This window comes from Eubalaena glacialis, chromosome 5 (assembly GCF_028564815.1).
Source record: "Eubalaena glacialis isolate mEubGla1 chromosome 5, mEubGla1.1.hap2.+ XY, whole genome shotgun sequence".
Lineage (NCBI taxonomy): Eukaryota > Metazoa > Chordata > Mammalia > Artiodactyla > Balaenidae > Eubalaena > Eubalaena glacialis.
The window spans coordinates 142852509-142869641 of record NC_083720.1 but is presented as its reverse complement, the minus strand read 5'-3'; the positions used below and the strand labels follow the sequence as shown (position 1 = coordinate 142869641).

The window sequence follows — 17133 nt, the reverse complement described above, 5'->3', positions numbered from 1 at the left end:
AGATTCCTAGCTTTTGGCCTTTGGAACTAGACAAATATAAAATTAATAGAAATAAGGAACATAAAAAGTAAGACATATAGGGTAAGTAAGTGTAAACAGTAGCTCGCACTTACTGAATTCTTAGTATGTTAAGGCATAGTCATATGAGTTTTACATAAATTATTTAGTTACTCCTCACACAGTCCTTTGTATATATTAGAAAAACAAGGTGGTGAGGTTAGTCAACTTTAACCAAAATTAAATAACTAATAAGTGTCAGAGTTGGAATTTTAACCCCTGTCTGAATATATGTTTCAGGATATAACTGAAAAGTGGCACTGGGGCTCTATAGAGAAAGGATGGAGCAATGGTTTAACATCACTTTGTCTGGAGGTGAAAGTTAAAGCTGATATGGGATGAGATTACCAAAGAGGAATAGAGAGGAGGAGAGAAACAAATTGATGTATCATTGCAAATACTTATATTTTGTGAAAAAAGGAAATAAAGAAAGAACAAGTTTGAAATTGAAAGAGGAACCAGTAGAGATCATTATCCCTGAGGAGAAAATCCTTCTTTGGGGGGGTGGTTATCTTTTTTTTTTTTTTTTTTTTACCTTTGCTTTGGGTCTGTATCACAGGACCCCACATAAATTAAATTTATAGTTTGACCCACTTTTTTTTTTTAAATTTTTTAATTTAATTTTATTTATTTTTTTATACAACAGGTTCTTATTAGTCATCCATTTTATACACATCAGTGTATACATGTCAATCCCAATCTCCCAATGGGGGGTGGTTATCTTAACTGTCATTAAATGTTGTTTGGATATGGGCTGTACCAAGTCCATGGATTCTAGAGATGAAGAACCCCTGATTAAATTATACAGAGAAGTTTCTTTATAGTGTTTGTGGTATTAATGGAAGACCAGCACAAGCAGTAAGGAGCAAGTGGATGGGAAGGAGTGAACAACACCAGCAGAGTCTTTATTCAGTGTTTGATGGTGAAGTTATATGTATATGAATAGCTAGAATTTAGTGAAACATTGAATGTGAACACATGGGGGTATTGTTGAATTGAGTAGAAAAAATCTCAAGGAGGTGGGAAAGAAATTTATAAAAGCAATTTGGCTTAGTAAGGTGTTAGAAAGAAAGATTTGGTAAATCTTGAACTTTAACCTAAGGAAACAATCATTTTATTGATATGGAGAAGGAAAGTTGAGGAAATTCACGGGAAGTGGTTATAATCATCTCAATAATACTTAAGGCAGTGGAACATTGGGGAAGTGAAGTGGAGAGTGGAAAAGGTTTGGAAATGCTGCTGGGGAATGCCAATTAGGAATGGTTGAAAATACTTCTGAGTCATAGTAAGAATCAAACCGAGATTTCATAGCAAGAATCTGTAAGAGATTATGTAAGACCACCTTTCATAATATTCTTCAGCAATATTCAGAATCTGTCAGCATAATGAAGGTCACCATTTTAGGTATAAATATTGTTTTATCTATATTTATGGTTAGGGATTATCTTCAGAAATTTCTTAAAATTATAAGAAATCTTGTGAGTGAATGAGCCATTAGAAAGGGAAAATAATTTCTCTTGGAATGGATGCAATTTCCATATTCTCCTTGTTTCTGTTCAGTCCACATGTGAATATTTGAGGAGTTCTGATGTTTCTGTAAAAGAGAGTGGTAAGAAAGGGAAGAGAAGTAAAGAGTTTAGAATTTTGCTGTAATTCTGTTTTTCCCTTGGGATTTTCCAGTTTATTTGTTCACAGTGAACACCAATCTCTTTTAGAAGAGAAGATTTCCTAAGGATGTTTAAGAGGCTTCATTTATCCTATGGTAGTTTATAGAGTATATTATTTAGCTCTTGGTTCTGGGACAATCATCCTAATTATTTAAAGTGGTATAGTGGAAAGTGAGTCCAATCTGGAGTCTAAAGCATGAATTTTGTTCCTGACTCTGACTCTTAAGCAGTTTCTATGAGTAAATATTCCTGAATTGTAAAATGGGGGTAAAAAATACCTAGATGACTTCACAGATGTATTGTGAGATTCCAGTAAGTGGTGGATTGGAAAGTCTATATGATCTATTGAGTGATGGCGTTTATTTTATTTATATATTTATTTATTTATTTTTTGAGATGGCATTTATTTTTAAATCCACAGTAATCAGCAGCATGCAGGCCCATGCTAGCCTGGACCTGAAGTTTCTGTTTTTTTCCAAATTAGTTTGAATATATAAAGTTCAGCACCATTAGGAAGCTTTTGAAGATGAAAAATTTGTTGTCTAGGTTAATATTTAAATAAGCTCTGAAGTGATCTGTGAGAAGCTAATACATTTCTGAAGATTTTAGGCTGATTGTTTAAAAAAAAGTTACAAGTTTGTTTTTTTTTTAATTAATTAATTAATTTATTTATTTTTGGGTGTGTTGGGTCTTCGTTTCTGTGCGAGGGCTCTTCTCTAGTTGCGGCGAGTGGGGGCCACTCTTCATCGCGGTGCACGGGCCTCTCACTATCGCGGCCTCTCTTGTTGCGGAGCACAGGCTCCAGACGCGCAGGCTCAGTAGTTGTGGCTCATGGGCCTAGTTGCTCTGCGGCATGTGGGATCCTCCCAGACCAGGGCTCGAACCCGTGTCCCCTGCACTGGCAGGCAGACTCTCAACCACTGCACCACCAGGGAAGCCCAAAAAAAGTTACAAGTTTTTATAAAAACTTCAATTTAGTGAACATGCATTAGTTTATATACATTGAAGCAGTACGTTTAACTGTTATTATGTTGAGTAAAGTACCTGATTTTCTTTATATGATTAGAATGTACTGTAATAGCATCTGAATGTAAATACATCATTCATATATATATATATATATATATATATATATATATGTCCTGCTTATCCTCAATGTGAACTATACATCACAAGAATAAACAGGCACTCAAGAAAAAATAGATTTTTATCTTCTCTCGCCTGGGTGATGACAGAGACTCCTCCAGCTTATATGAAACATAGCTATATTATTTACTTAGTTACTAAATTAAGAAAACTATATGTAAACATGGAGCTAAGTCCTGGAAATAGAAAGATCTCTATCTATGATCATCCTTGCCCTGAGAAGATTTTATTCCAGTGGAATAAGATATATGTGTATTTTAGTAGTCAGCGATGGTGTGGCAGGTGTTCATACCAAAATAGTTTGAAGAAGAACTTGATTCTGTTCATGTAAGCAAGATTTTTTTCCTTCTGCTATGATTTTCCTGGAGTAATTAGCATAGTAAACGCTGTGGCACCACTAACACCCACATAGTCATATTCCTTCTGTTTGTGTAAAAGGTGGCACCATTGAGTTGGAACTCAATATTTTCCATGAATGCGTTATTCAAAAATACTTTATCTATGAACATAACTGAAATTTTATATCATAGACTTGAAGAATATAATTTTTGCCAATTGTTTCAAAGCAAACTGTGTAAAAGGATAAGGGAGAATAAATATTTAATAAAGAAAGGTTTGCTCAGAATTATATAACCTAATGTTTGCAATATTTTGATTCCCATTTTTATTATCTTTTATTTATTTAGACCTAAAGACCCCACAAAATTCCACTATATATGGAATTTCACCATCTTATTAAAAAAGAGAGCCACATGATATGGCATAAATTTGTGGCTAGCATTTGGAAAAAAAGTTATTTTTGAGCCATATACATCTATGACAAAGTCCCAGATTTAGTACATTTAATTAAAATTAATATTATGGCTCATATATTAAAATTTCTCAGATTCTACAAAGACACAGGCTCAGCTCCAATTCTTAAGACTGGTCAGGAACAGTGAGATCAAATCCTAGTTAAGTCACATTCTTTACTAGCCCTGAACCTATAGATGGTAACTCTCTGTATAAGCCTCAATCTCCCCATCTTTAAAATTAATAGGGTAATAATAGACATGGCCATTTAAAGTGTAGTATGTAAGAGGAAGCTTTTTATAAAAATTAGAAAAAAATCATAGAAGAAAATGGTGTGTAATAGATACTCAGAAACCAATAGCTATGAAAGATCATCATTCATCATCATAATTCTGACTTGAACTACTGAAAAGAAATGAACCCATGCACAAATGACCATAAAGTAATAATAGTAAGCTTTTTATCTCATAGTTAACAAGGTAGTTTTAGAGCTTTAATATTTCTCCTAAAGAGAGGCTTACCCTCTATAGAGAAACAAATTCGTATTCATCATGTTTCTGACTTGAACTACAGAAAATAAATGAACCCACGTACAAATGACCATAAAGTAATAATAAATTGTCAGTTTTTGTTCTCTAGTAGTTAACAGAGCAATGTTTCAGAGCTTTAGAGTTTCTCCTAAAGAGAGGGTTACTGTCTCTAGAGAAGCAAATTAATATTCACCTGACTGTATGAGGTTTTTCAAGGTATATTGACACCTAGATTGCTTTTATATTGACTTTAATGTCCAGAGATTGGGTAGTCTATAACCCCTTCTCTCAAACACACATGTACACACATGGAACATATATCTAGTAAAGCTGCTTCCTGGATTTTTCTACATGAAGCAGCATTGACTGTGGTATTCTGAACTTCAGAATACATTTTAGATAAATTTTCTTTTCTCCTTAAAATTCTATATGGTAGCAGCAACATCAGCAAATCAGCAGAATCACGACATTAACTAACATTAAGTAAATAAAGCCTTATTATATACCGGGTCTTATTTGACATTCTTCATATACAAATTAACTCATTTAATCCTGACAGTGCTATGACGTAGGAGTATAGAATTATCCAAATTTAACATAGGAAACATAATACACACCGAAGCAGAATAAAGTAGCAAAATCTATACAATATTAAGTATAAAATAGGATTTGAACTCAGGCAATCTGACTGCAGAGTCCCAATCATAACAACATGCTATAAACGACCTTCCCTGGCTTCAAGCAAATATTTCTAAATGGAAATCTCATATTGCATTTCTTGCCAAAATATTTTAAGAATTTATTTTTGAGGTCTAGGTCAGCTATTGGAAAGTAGTGAGACAAGAACTCATTTAAACTTTCCTTTCAGTTTCTCTTAGTAATTTTGAGTGTTTAAAACTCTGCAGAAAATGGGCATAGAGGGAACCTATCTCAACAGAATAAAGGCCATATATGACAAACACAGAGCAAACATCATACTCAGTGGTGAAAAACTGAAAGCATTTCCACTAAGATAGGAACAAGACAAGGATGTCCACTCTCGCCACTCTTACTCAACATAGTCGTGGAAGCCCTAGGCACGGCAGTCAGAGAAGAACAAGAAATAAAAGGAATACAAATTGGAAAAGAAGAAGTAAAACTGTCACTGCTTGCAGATGACATGATGCTATACATAGAAAATCCTAAAGATGCCACCAGAAAACTACTAGAACTAATCAATGAATTTGGTAAGGTTGCAGGATACAAAATTAATGCTAGGAAATCTCTGGCATTCCTATACACTAACAGCGAATAATCAGAAAGAGAAATTAAGAAAACAGTCCCATTCACCACTGCAACAAAAAGAATAAAATACCTAGGAATAAACCTACCTAAGGAGGCAAAAGACTTGTACTCAGAAAACTATAAAACACTGATGAAAGAAATCAAAGATCACATAAACAGAGAAATATAACATGTTCTTGGATTGGAAGAATCAATATTGTGAAAATGACTATACTACACAAAGCTATCTACAGATTCAGTGCAATCCCTATCAAACTACCAATGTTATTCTTCACCGAATTAAAAGAAAAAATTTTACAATTCGTATGGAAACACAAAAGACCCTAAATAGCCCAAGCAATCTTGAGAAAGAAAAATGGAGCTGGAGGAATCAGGCTCCCTGACTTCAAACTATGCTATAAAGCTACAGTAATCAAGACAGTATGGTACTGGTACAAAAACAGAAATACAGATCAATGGTAAAGGATAGAAAGCCCAGAGATAAACCCATGCACATATGGCCACATAATTTATGACAAAGGAGGCAAGAACATACAATGGAGAAAAGACAGCCCCTTCAATAAGTGGTGCTGGGAGAACTGAACAGCTACATGTAAAAGGATGAAATTAGAACATTTCCTAAGACCATACGCAAAAATAAACTCCAAATGGATCAAAGACCTAAATGTAAGACCAGACATTATCAAACTCTTAGAGGAAAACATAGAAAAACATTCTTTGACATAAACCACAGCAAGATCTTTTTTGACCCTCCTCCTAGAGTAATGAAAATAAAAACAGAAATAAACAAATGGGACCTAATTAAACTTAAAAGCTTTTGCACAGCAAAGGAAACCATAAACAAGATGAAAGGACAACCCTCAGAATGGGAGAAAATATTTGCAAATGAAACAACGGACAAAGGATTAATTTCCAAAATATACAAACAGCTCATGGAGCTCAATATCAAAAAAACAAATAATCCAATTAAAAAATGGGCAGAAGACCTAAATAGACATTTCACCAAAGAAGACATACAGATGGCCAAGAGACACATGAAAAGATGCTCAACATCACTAATATTTGAGAAATGCAAATCAAAGCTACAATAAGGTATCACCTCACACCGGTCAGAATGGCCATTATCAAAAAAATCTAGAAACAATAAATGCTGGAAAGGGTGTGGTGAAAAGGGAACCCTCCTGCACCGTTGGTGGGAATATAAATTGATACAACCACTATGGAGAACAGTATAGAGTTTCCTTAAAAAACTAAAAATAGAACTGCCATATGACCCAGAAATCCCACTACTGGGCATATACCCTGAAAAAACCATAATTCAAAAAGAGACATGTACCACAGTGTTCATTGCAGCACTATTTACAATAGCTAGGACATGGAAGCAACCTAAATGTCCATCGACAGATGAATGGATAAAGAAGATGTGGTACATATATACAATGGAATATTACTCAGCCATAAAAAGAAACAAAATTGAGTTATTTGTGGTGAGGTGGATGGACCTAGAGTCTGTCATACAGAGTGAAGTAACTCAGAAAGAGAAAAACAAATACTGTATGCTAATGCATATATATGGAATCTAAAAAAAAAAAAAAAGGTACTGCTGAACCTAGTGGTAGGGCAGGAATAAAGACATAGACACAGAGAATGCACTTGAGGACATAGGGCGGGGGGAAGGGTAAGCTGGGACGAAGTGAGAGAGTGGCATCGACATATATACACTACCAAGTGTAAAATAGTTAGCTAATGGGAAGCAACAGCATAGCACAGGGAGATCAACTTGGTGCTTTGTGATGACCTAGTGAGGTGGGTTAGGGAGGGTGGGAGGGAGGCTCAAGAGGGAGGGGATATGGGAATATATGTATACATGTGGCTGATTCACTTTGTTGTGCAATGGAAACTAACACAGTATTGTGAAGCAATTATACTCCAGTAAAGATCTATTAAAAAAAAAAAAAAACAAACAAACCAGGACATTGTGACTCATCTCTGTGTTTTCAACATAAGAAGAAAAAAAGATGAAAATATCTCAATACTCAAGAGAATGAAAAGACAAAACACATACTGGGAGAAAATATTTGCAATATATCTGATAAACGACTATTATCCAAAATTAACAAACTCAGCAATAAGAAAACAACCCCATCAAGAAATAGAACTTAATTGAAGGCTTTAACTGACATCTCTCCAAAGAAGATATATGATGAAAAATAAGCATCATCTCCACATCATGTGCTATCAAGGAAATGCAAATTAAATCCACAGTGAGATACCACTACAGGCCTATTAGAATGGCCAAAATCTGGAACACTGACACACCACATGCTAGGGAGAGTGTGGAGCCTCTCATTCGTTCCTGGTAGGAATGCAAAATGGTACAGCTGCTTAGGGAGACAAGTTGGGCAGTTTTTCACAAAACTAAACATACTTTTATTATAGGATCCAGAAATCTTGATCCTTGTTATTTACCCAGAGGAGATGAGCCCTTTTTATTCCCTATTAATCTTTCAATTAAATGGTAAATTTTTAATTTCATGATACCTTAGAAATAATTGTCTAATAGGATTGTGCTATCACAAAATCTTAGACTGGAGGGTCCTCAGAGATTATCTAATTTAAATTACTAGTTTCACACTTTAAGAAAATTAAGTCTAGAAGAATAAGTGTACTGAAATCTTGTCGGTAACTAGAGGCCTAACCAGGGACTAGAATGGGGATCTTCAGACTATTATTGCCCCAAAGTGAGAAGGTGTTTAAGTTGGAATGAAGAAACAGTGTTTCAATACATACTGAGAGATAATAATACACAGTGTTTAAGAAGCAGCCTTTATGGGAAGAAAGCTTGTGTTAGAAAAAACCCAACACTTGCTAACTTTATGAACTTCACAGAATTTTTTGTCTCTGAATTTCTCATCTGTGAAATGGAAATAATAATATTACTTCACTCCAAGTTCTATTGTGAGGATTAAGTGAGGTAGTAAATGTAAAGCATTTATAACAATGCCTGGCACAAAGCAGTTTTCTTTTCCAATGTAATTTATATTTATTAGAGAACCTTTTGTAAAATCCAAAATAATCAGGAATAAAATACATCATTGATAATCTTAATACCTACAAAAACTGTTATATACTTGAAGATTTTTCCATTTTAATCTTTCATTCTATTTACTTTTTATTTTTCATTTGTGTTTTTTAAAGTCTGTTTTGCACAATTATGTTTAGAAATCTGATTTTTGGCAACATGGAAGTCTAGATATCCTAGATTTCATTTGCGTAAAAACACCTAAAAATATTGCATAAAATTAAAATCAAACAAACAAAAAAACCTATCACTTGAATGCATAGGTGAGTTTTTAAGAAAATAAGAAATTCAGTTGAGTCAAGGAACTAAGGCATTTGACAAATGACTATAGTTCATGAATTCTCAAGATGTTGCTAGGCCTGGGGGCATCTTCCATCAGATCCTGACTGGCCTGGAGATTTGCTTTTGATGGTTTTGGCACGTGTGCGGAAAGGTTTGGGCCCATGCTGGTTTGGGAGTCTGTTCTCAATGGACATGTGACAATATGCCAAGAACAAACAACAAGCAACACGATACAAAACTCAGTTACACCCACTCGGCCCCTGGTGCCGGGCCGGGAGGCGGGCAGGTAGCGCACCGGGCAGCTCTAGGCCAGAGATTTTGGCGGCGGCGCTGCTGGGGGCGAGGGCGGCGCGGCACTGGTTCCGGGCGCAGCGTGGCAGGAGCTGTGCGTCGCGGCCATGTCAGCAGATGCTCACTGGTGGACCGCAGAGGAGAGGAACCGAGTTATGCTTGACCTGAAAGCAGCGGGATGGTTGGAATTAAGTGAGACAGATGCCATCTACAAAGAGTTCTCTTTCAAAAATTTTAATCAGGCATTTGGCTTTATGTCCCGAGTTGCCCTGCAAGCAGAGAAGATGAATCATCACCTGGAGTGGTTCAATGGGTACAGCAAGGTCCAGATGACTCTAACATCGCATGACTGTGGAGTGCTGACCAAAAGAATGTGAAACTGGCCAAGTGTATTGAAAAAGCAGCGGCTTCTGTGTGATTTCTTCCAAAACGCAAGTAAAATCTTATATGCACATCTAGCTCCAATGTATTTTGAAGGCAATTTATCAATACATGAACAAATTAAGCTGTAAATTTAGTTCACCTTTTGAACAATCACGTTTTGTAAAATCAGTGCTTAAATAAGAATGATTTAAACTTGAAAAAAAAAAAACTCAGTTACAAATATGCATCTTAGTATTTGGGAACTGATACCTCTTTTAATGAAGGAAGAAATTTCAGTGAAAAAGAAAAATTACAATGCCAAACAAAGAAATGAATCAACAAGGAAAAAAAGTGTATAAAATACTATGAATGAAAGACATTGAAGACAAGTGCTTAGGTACAACCTACAAAATAAAATCAGTTATTTGCACAGTATTGCCATGAATCTACACACATTTTAAAGATATTCAAATATTTTGTATTTCTCAATAAAGTCATTTTGAATTTGTTATTCATTTCTTATGTTTCATTATGTCATTTTTTATATTCCTCTTTTATTTTTTGTTATTTTATTTTTTACAGCAAAATTGCCTTATGGCCAATTAGTTATGCAGCAAAAGTGTTTGCGGCGAAAATGCTTGAGGGAATGATGTCTATACCAAAGATGCTTAAGATGAAAATACCAGACTAAAAAAATTACAAAGCAAAATATAAAATAAATATAATGAATATGTTTAAATAAATAAGACACAGAATCAAAATAACTAGTAAAAGCATAAGACCCTCAAAGATTACCAGGCAGAATTCAGAAAAAAGAAAAACAAGCAGAAAACAAAAAACAAAGAGAACTTCTAGAAATAGGAAATATAATGATTGAGATAAAATTTCATTGGAAAGTTAGCAGAATAAGCACAGCTGAAGAGAAACTTACTAACTAGAGTACAGATCAGAAGAAATTCTGTGGAATCTGTCAGAAGGAGGCAAACATACTTTAAAAATGAGAAATTTGAAGGGACATGAGCGATTATCGAGGATCAAAAAAGATATATGGCATAGAATGGAAGAGAAGCAGTATTTTAAGAGTTAATGGATGTTGGCATCTGGTAACAGCATAAATGAAGAAAGTTAAGTGTGTAATTTTGTAGTAAACTTTAACTTACATTATTCTCTTTTTAACTTAAATCCTTTTTTTTTTAACCAACTTGTTCCTAGTATCCAGGATGTGCCGATAAATGTTTAAAAATTTGTTCTCTAAGCAAAAGAGAACCAGTTTTTAAATTGGCTGTATCTTTTAGCAGTAGATACAACACACTTGCAGATTTAATCTGCATATTTATATTTTCACCTTTACTTTCTTAAACCTAGACAAACAACAGAACAGTAAATAAAGCTCTAATTTATAGTGTTTGCTAATTTCCATCAGTGTGTAAATATTCCCACCATAGCCAGTTTCAGGCTATCATACGCTGTCACTGAACACCGAGTTAGGAAAAGGTGTGCAGTAGCCCACTATTATATAATATTTATATATAACATATAGTATTTCTACCATACAGTTACAGAAAAGTAACATCAAGAACATAGCTAATAGTAAAATAATTGGGAATATGATAGTTTTGAATTTACCTTTGTCTTTAGTATAATTTAATTGAAAGTTTGTATAATTTAAGTTTTAATAATTGCTGTGTTTAACAGCTTCTTACCAAATTCCTGAAAGTACAACAACAGGCTCTCACTAGGCAGTAGGAACAGCGTACCAGGCTTGTGTCTCCAGGTAGAATTCTCCAGTGAAATCTGGGAGGGTAACGAAGATGCTGGTTGTGCAGGACTAAGAAGGAGACTGGAAATTCCCCCAACCCTCTGTTCACTAACTTTCAGCAGATATTTTTGTTTCCATATGTGCCCTTCATCCATAACACCTGTGGGACTCATGCTTCCAAGAAAGGATTCCCAGGAGTTTGCTGAGGGCAAATTAGATCTCTTATTGCTCCTTCTTTGGCAGGCATTTCAGTAGACTTCTTCTACCTTAAGTCAGTGATTACCACTCTTGTCTTCCCAAATCACTTTAAACCTTGTTTTATCTTTTAAATCATCTCTTCGTACTTTATTTGTTACAGTTTTCTTTATTCTTACGCCATTAATTTTGGGGTGGGAGGTGGTTATTGAAGAGGTAAATGCAATAAACTCCTAGTGTCAGTCCTTTCACAGTTAGTCAGAAATACCAATTGGTATTTCTTGAATGTTTATCATAATCCTAGGGCTTACCAAATATTTAGTACTGAGGAAATTATACCAAAAAAAAAAATGGGATAGCACAAATCCAGCAGTACCTTTGTACATGTTGATCTGTGTGAAATCAAACAGTAGAAAAGATTATTTGTTGTTTTTAACATGTACTTTATCAACCCATTGAATTTGTTTTTTCTCTTGGGTATGCTAATAAAAAGGCCAGTCCTGGATCCTCAGATATGCGACATTTGTAGGCTTCAGAGTCTGAGGACCTTGATAAGGTCTAATGCCCTAGGATGTTAATAAGTATTTACTGTGGTGTCAGGTGCTCCACCTTTGTATGTATAACACATAGGACCATTTCAAACCTTCTCAGGACATCTGTCTTCTTGTATATTGCTGTAAATCATCCCATTGAACAACTTCAAAATGTTTCACATGTAACACCCCTAAGTATTTAATTAAGCACTGGGATTTGCAGAAAGGTGTCGAAAGTGAAGGGAAAAGATGTGGAAATGGAATTGGATATAATATGCCACTTGCTGCAAGGCACAATTTCTTCTCCTCAGATAGCCAGAAAGCCTGTTACAGGTTTATAACGATGTATAAAGAAGGTGATGAATAGAAAAGAACATAAGCCTAGTAGTGTGTATTTGGGGAAATGTGTTCTAGATGTATAAAAATTAGTTTTTTAAAATTCTAATAACTGAGTATTATATCACTAAAATACTGAAGGACATATTTTAAAAATGCGTTTTCTGTGTTTTTTCTTCTTTAGTTGGAAGAACATTTGAGGTTGAATAATAAGAGTGTAGGTGTTTATTCACAATAGCACAATGAAAATAATTATACCATTCTTCCTTCAGCATTTCCTAAATTTGAATGTAATGCTTGTAGGAATCCATTTGAAAAGTGGTGTTAAAAATTATTCCTGAGCTCAGCTGATTACAACACAGTGGTACAGTGGTGTTTAGTTGGGGTTGTAAAACATTTCCAAACTTCTAATATTGTCCAAGTTCACATCATGAAATCTTGAGTCTAGACATCTGTCATTTTACAGAATAGGCTATAAGGAAATCAGTTAAATAGTATTTGGCCATTTTCTACTGCTCTGTTTATATGTGTTTAGAGTGAACAGAAATCTTTAAAAATGGCTACCCTGATGTCTGCGTATCATATATTTCCATCTTTATGTTTCTTCCCATTTCTGTATGCATTCTGTGTTGCACGTATCATGAATTACTTAGATTTCCTAGAATCATCATCTTATAGCTCCATGTTTTTTCTGCTTACAAGTAGACTTCTTGTTCTCTCTGTGAGAACGATTTTCCCTCTTTTTCTGCCCCACCAAAACTTTCTCACTTTTTAATAATTGCTCACGTGCCATTTTCTTGAGGAAACCTTTCCTATAATACCAAAGCTTTCCTTAACCTGGTGTGTTTTCCTATGGATTCTTCTCTTTGGTTCTTCCACAGCATCCTGTGCTAATGCTGGATCTATCACCCTGTATTGTAATCAGTTCTTTTCTTGCTTCTAACCTACTGAACCCTGAACTTCTTTCGAACAGGGGTTGTGTCTTATTTTTATTCTTAACAAAAAGTAAGTAATTTGTTACATTAATAGTTGGGCAGTTTCCTCTACTGAGGTATTTTATTCTGATGGAATTAAGCATTGATAAAAGAGTGAGGTGGGAGGAAAATACATTAGGGAGGCTGGAAAAATTAGTAAGTTATACTGTACAAGTTTACTAAATTAGACTGTTTTAACTATAATTCATTTGGAGACAACATCTATGTGGGAAATTAAGGTATTTAGTGCATTGTAATTGTGAACTAAGTAGCAAAGCTCATGTCTGAAGGAAATATCATATTCCATGAAGGAGATACTTCTCTCTTTTATGTTGTGAATAGTAATGGGATAAACAAGAAGGGATCTTTTTTCTATCTCTTTTACTCTTTTCCCTGTCTCTTGTTCTGTCTCTCTTAAGTAATGTGTTCTGTAATGTTCTCTAAAGTCCCCAAGATTTGAAGTATCTGGATAAAGGCTCTAGATCATGTTCTAGATAATAAAGCAATATTTCAAACGAGTAAGGCACTCAGAACAGAGTCAATGTACTGCCAGAGGGAAGGGTAGAAAGTAACTCAAAGTTGGGATACTTGGTGGTTAAAGTTTAATTTAGAATGTGGTACAGTGCAAAGGCCCAGGATTTAGTGTTTGTTTACTGAGTGCTAGAATTGTTGTCAGGAAAAGAGGAAGCACTTTATTAGAATTGAGTTGTTTCACCTGTAAATAAGGTATTGAGCTTTAATTATTTTGAATTATTTTTCTGATCAGAAATTCTGTGATGGTGAGACAGAAGTATCATTTGTAATTAAGTGTTTTAGATTTTGTTTTAAGTAGAGTTTTTATTTCATTTGAGCTGTGACTGTAAATATTTTTTCAACATTAAGTAACTTTACTTTGATGTCTGTTTACCTTTATTCACCTCCACATGATACGATAAATAATGAATAGATTTTGAGTGTCAAATCTGATTTCAGATCCAAAGATCTGTTGCCTAAATTGGTATATGTGGATTTCATTTCATTTCAAGAGAGAATGTTAAAAAACCACTTTTCTAAGTGAATGTTTTGGTAACTTTTCAAGTACATTAGATATGCTTGATTTTGTGTTTAATTATTTTCTGCCCAAGGAAACACTTTCTATTGCTCTGATCATCCACAAATAATATGTCTTGACATTTAAAAGACTGAAGAGTAACCATATTTTAATATCATTAGAAATAATGAATGCTTTGTTCTATCTAAGATTTACTTCCTTGATGTTCAGAATTTCAAATACTTTCCATGTGTTCACTGTTGAAAAGGTCATTCAAGTTTGAAAATTATGTACTTTAAAATCTAAACTTAGCCTTAAAATTTCCATCTTTCAACATCCTTGCTAGTACAATTAGTTGTTATTGGAATTAGACTATTATCACATACAACCAGAGAATACTTTTCCTCCATATTTCTTAAAGAACCAGTTTGCTGGTTTATTTAATTTATTTTTCCATTGAAACAGTTTCTAATTTTGTATTTTGGTTCCTTACCTAACCTTTTCTTCCCTTAGAAATTCAAAGACTGTCACTGCAACTTATACATTGAAAATAATTGATACACCTACTAAGTAGATTTGGTTAATTAACAGTTTCACAGTGTTCCTGAATGGCAGAATGATTTCAGAATTCAGTATAATTCATCCCCTAGTATCTATAGCAAAGTAAAACTATGTACTGCCAAGATACAATAGGAAAGATAAAGAGTGGCTGAGGACAGCAGAATTGATGAGAGATGAAACACTAAAGCCCTCCTTTTAGGAGTTTTGTAAAAACAACTGAAATTCGTAAAATTGGACTACCTTTAAAATGGCAATTGGTACACGTTAGAACTCCTGGGAGAAACAGCAAAAAAAAAAAAAAAAAAAAAAAAAAAAAAAAAAAAAACTGAAAAAGATGGGAAGGAGGAAACAATTTTTCATTTTATATTAGTTACCAGCAAATTTTATGCTAAACTGCATGTAGCAAATTTCTAAATTCTGTCTGGTTTATTTCTTTGTAACTTCTGTCTCTCTTCTCTTTTCCACTATTCTTGAGCCAACTATTATTTATGATATGGTAGAGAGAAAATAAGAGAGATTAAGTTTTATGACTCAGAAAATCATTCAATTATCAGTGATAGAACCTGTATTATCCACAAGTTTAACGTTTTGGGGAGAGCAAATAATGATTTTTGGTGTAGCATATTTCTGATGTATTTACATATTCAATACATCAGAATCTCCACAGATTAAAGTTTAGGGCATAAGAGCCATATTCATTAAAAGGCAAACAGAACCTCTACAAATTGTCCTAAACCTAACTAAAGGTACTCTGAATAACAAAATGATTATCCAAATATTTTGCCAAGTCAACTGCATTCTTCTAATTTCTTTTTCTGATACAGGGGAATATTGGCATTGTCGTTACATGAATTCACCATGAAGATGATCACTCTCACAAAAGATGAACAGTATGTCAGTTGAAACACAGAAACATGAGTTTACCTGTCATCTCTCTGCTTTTAGTACCATCTACAGTATTATAAAAGGACAAAAGAGTCTTATGTTTTATTCATTCACTAAATATTTTTTAATTTGCATTTTTAATATTTTCTAAGGTGAGGGATAACAGGATTGTGGCAGAGCTGAACATTGTAACTTTATTGTTCCTAGGGCACTCTTAAAACTCCCAAAGACCTATCTGCCACAAAGTACTGCATTTGCTTAACACTCCAGGTTATTAGCACATGTGCCCTGTTGCACTTGAAAAACCCATGTTTTATTTAAGTACAATGGAGACATCTCCTTTTGATGCTACAAAAGTAAGAAGGTAGAAATAGAAACACAATCTTCAGGAAGAAATACACACAAGCAAATGAAAGTAGTCAAAGCAGTGTTGGGGGTGTATGTGGGGTGTGTGTGTGTGTGTGTGTGTGTGTGTGTGTATTCATGTATTTGAAATAAGATGGAAGAATCTCAGTGGCAGGGGAATATCTCAGGGTAAACTTAAGACAAAAAAATATACACTAATGAAAACATTTCTTGTTTTTTCATGCTTTCCAGACCATACTGAAACATCACTGATCTTGTATTTCATTAGAAACAACAATATCTAAAATTAAATTGTAATTCACGTGCATTACTTGCTGAGAGAAAGATGGATAGAGAGTGAGACAGAGAGAGAGGGATTGAGAGATTTAAGTTGATTCATTGGGTCAAACAGAAGTGTTGGCAGCTGCAGTAGAGAAGCTTTCCCCACGTTGCATTGCCAGAGCTTCTCAGTTCTGACCCACAGGCACAGTGCCAAGAGCTGCCAGGAATGCCAAGTGTGTGCTGATTTTGTGATGTAGAGAAATAGGGATTTGGGTGAGAATACTTAATTGTTTTGAACGACTGTGTTTGGTTGGAATGTGAGCCAAAGTCTCCAGACATAAAAAGAAATAGTGATGAAAATCCTCAGGCACAAACATACTTTGCGTTTATTGCCTGAAAGTAAGCAGGACATTTGAGTCAGCAGCACTTTGAGTTGACTTCAGGCCTTTGTTTTCTAATTATTATGGCTAAAGAAAGGTAGCAACATTTTTGTGTGTGTACCCTTCAGACTAAAGATATGTTCTCAGCTGCCCTCAGACATGGGATGTTTGTTCACCACTGAGGTTTTATTTCTTTATTATTTCTCCATCAAACCTAAGTATAAAAACTTCTTGCTTGTTATTTCCCATGAGCTTCTTAGATAGGATTTTAGGTGTTAGAAAGCCTTTTTGCTTTTTTTCTTAATAATTTGGAGTTTGTGAGTTTATTTTGTTTTGATTTGATTTTAATTGAATTAGGA

At 34.4% G+C, this 17133-nt stretch overlaps 2 protein-coding genes across 3 annotated transcripts in view; both read left to right on the top strand.

The window, feature by feature from the left end:
• The window catches only part of GRID2 (glutamate ionotropic receptor delta type subunit 2), a 1388009-nt gene that overhangs the window by 284884 nt on the left and 1085992 nt on the right, over positions 1-17133 (top strand). The window lies entirely within an intron of this gene.
• On the top strand, positions 9239-9508 carry LOC133092413 (pterin-4-alpha-carbinolamine dehydratase 2-like). The gene has a single exon (XM_061191718.1). It carries the CDS (start codon positions 9239-9241, stop codon positions 9506-9508), a length of 270 nt encoding a protein of 89 aa, XP_061047701.1.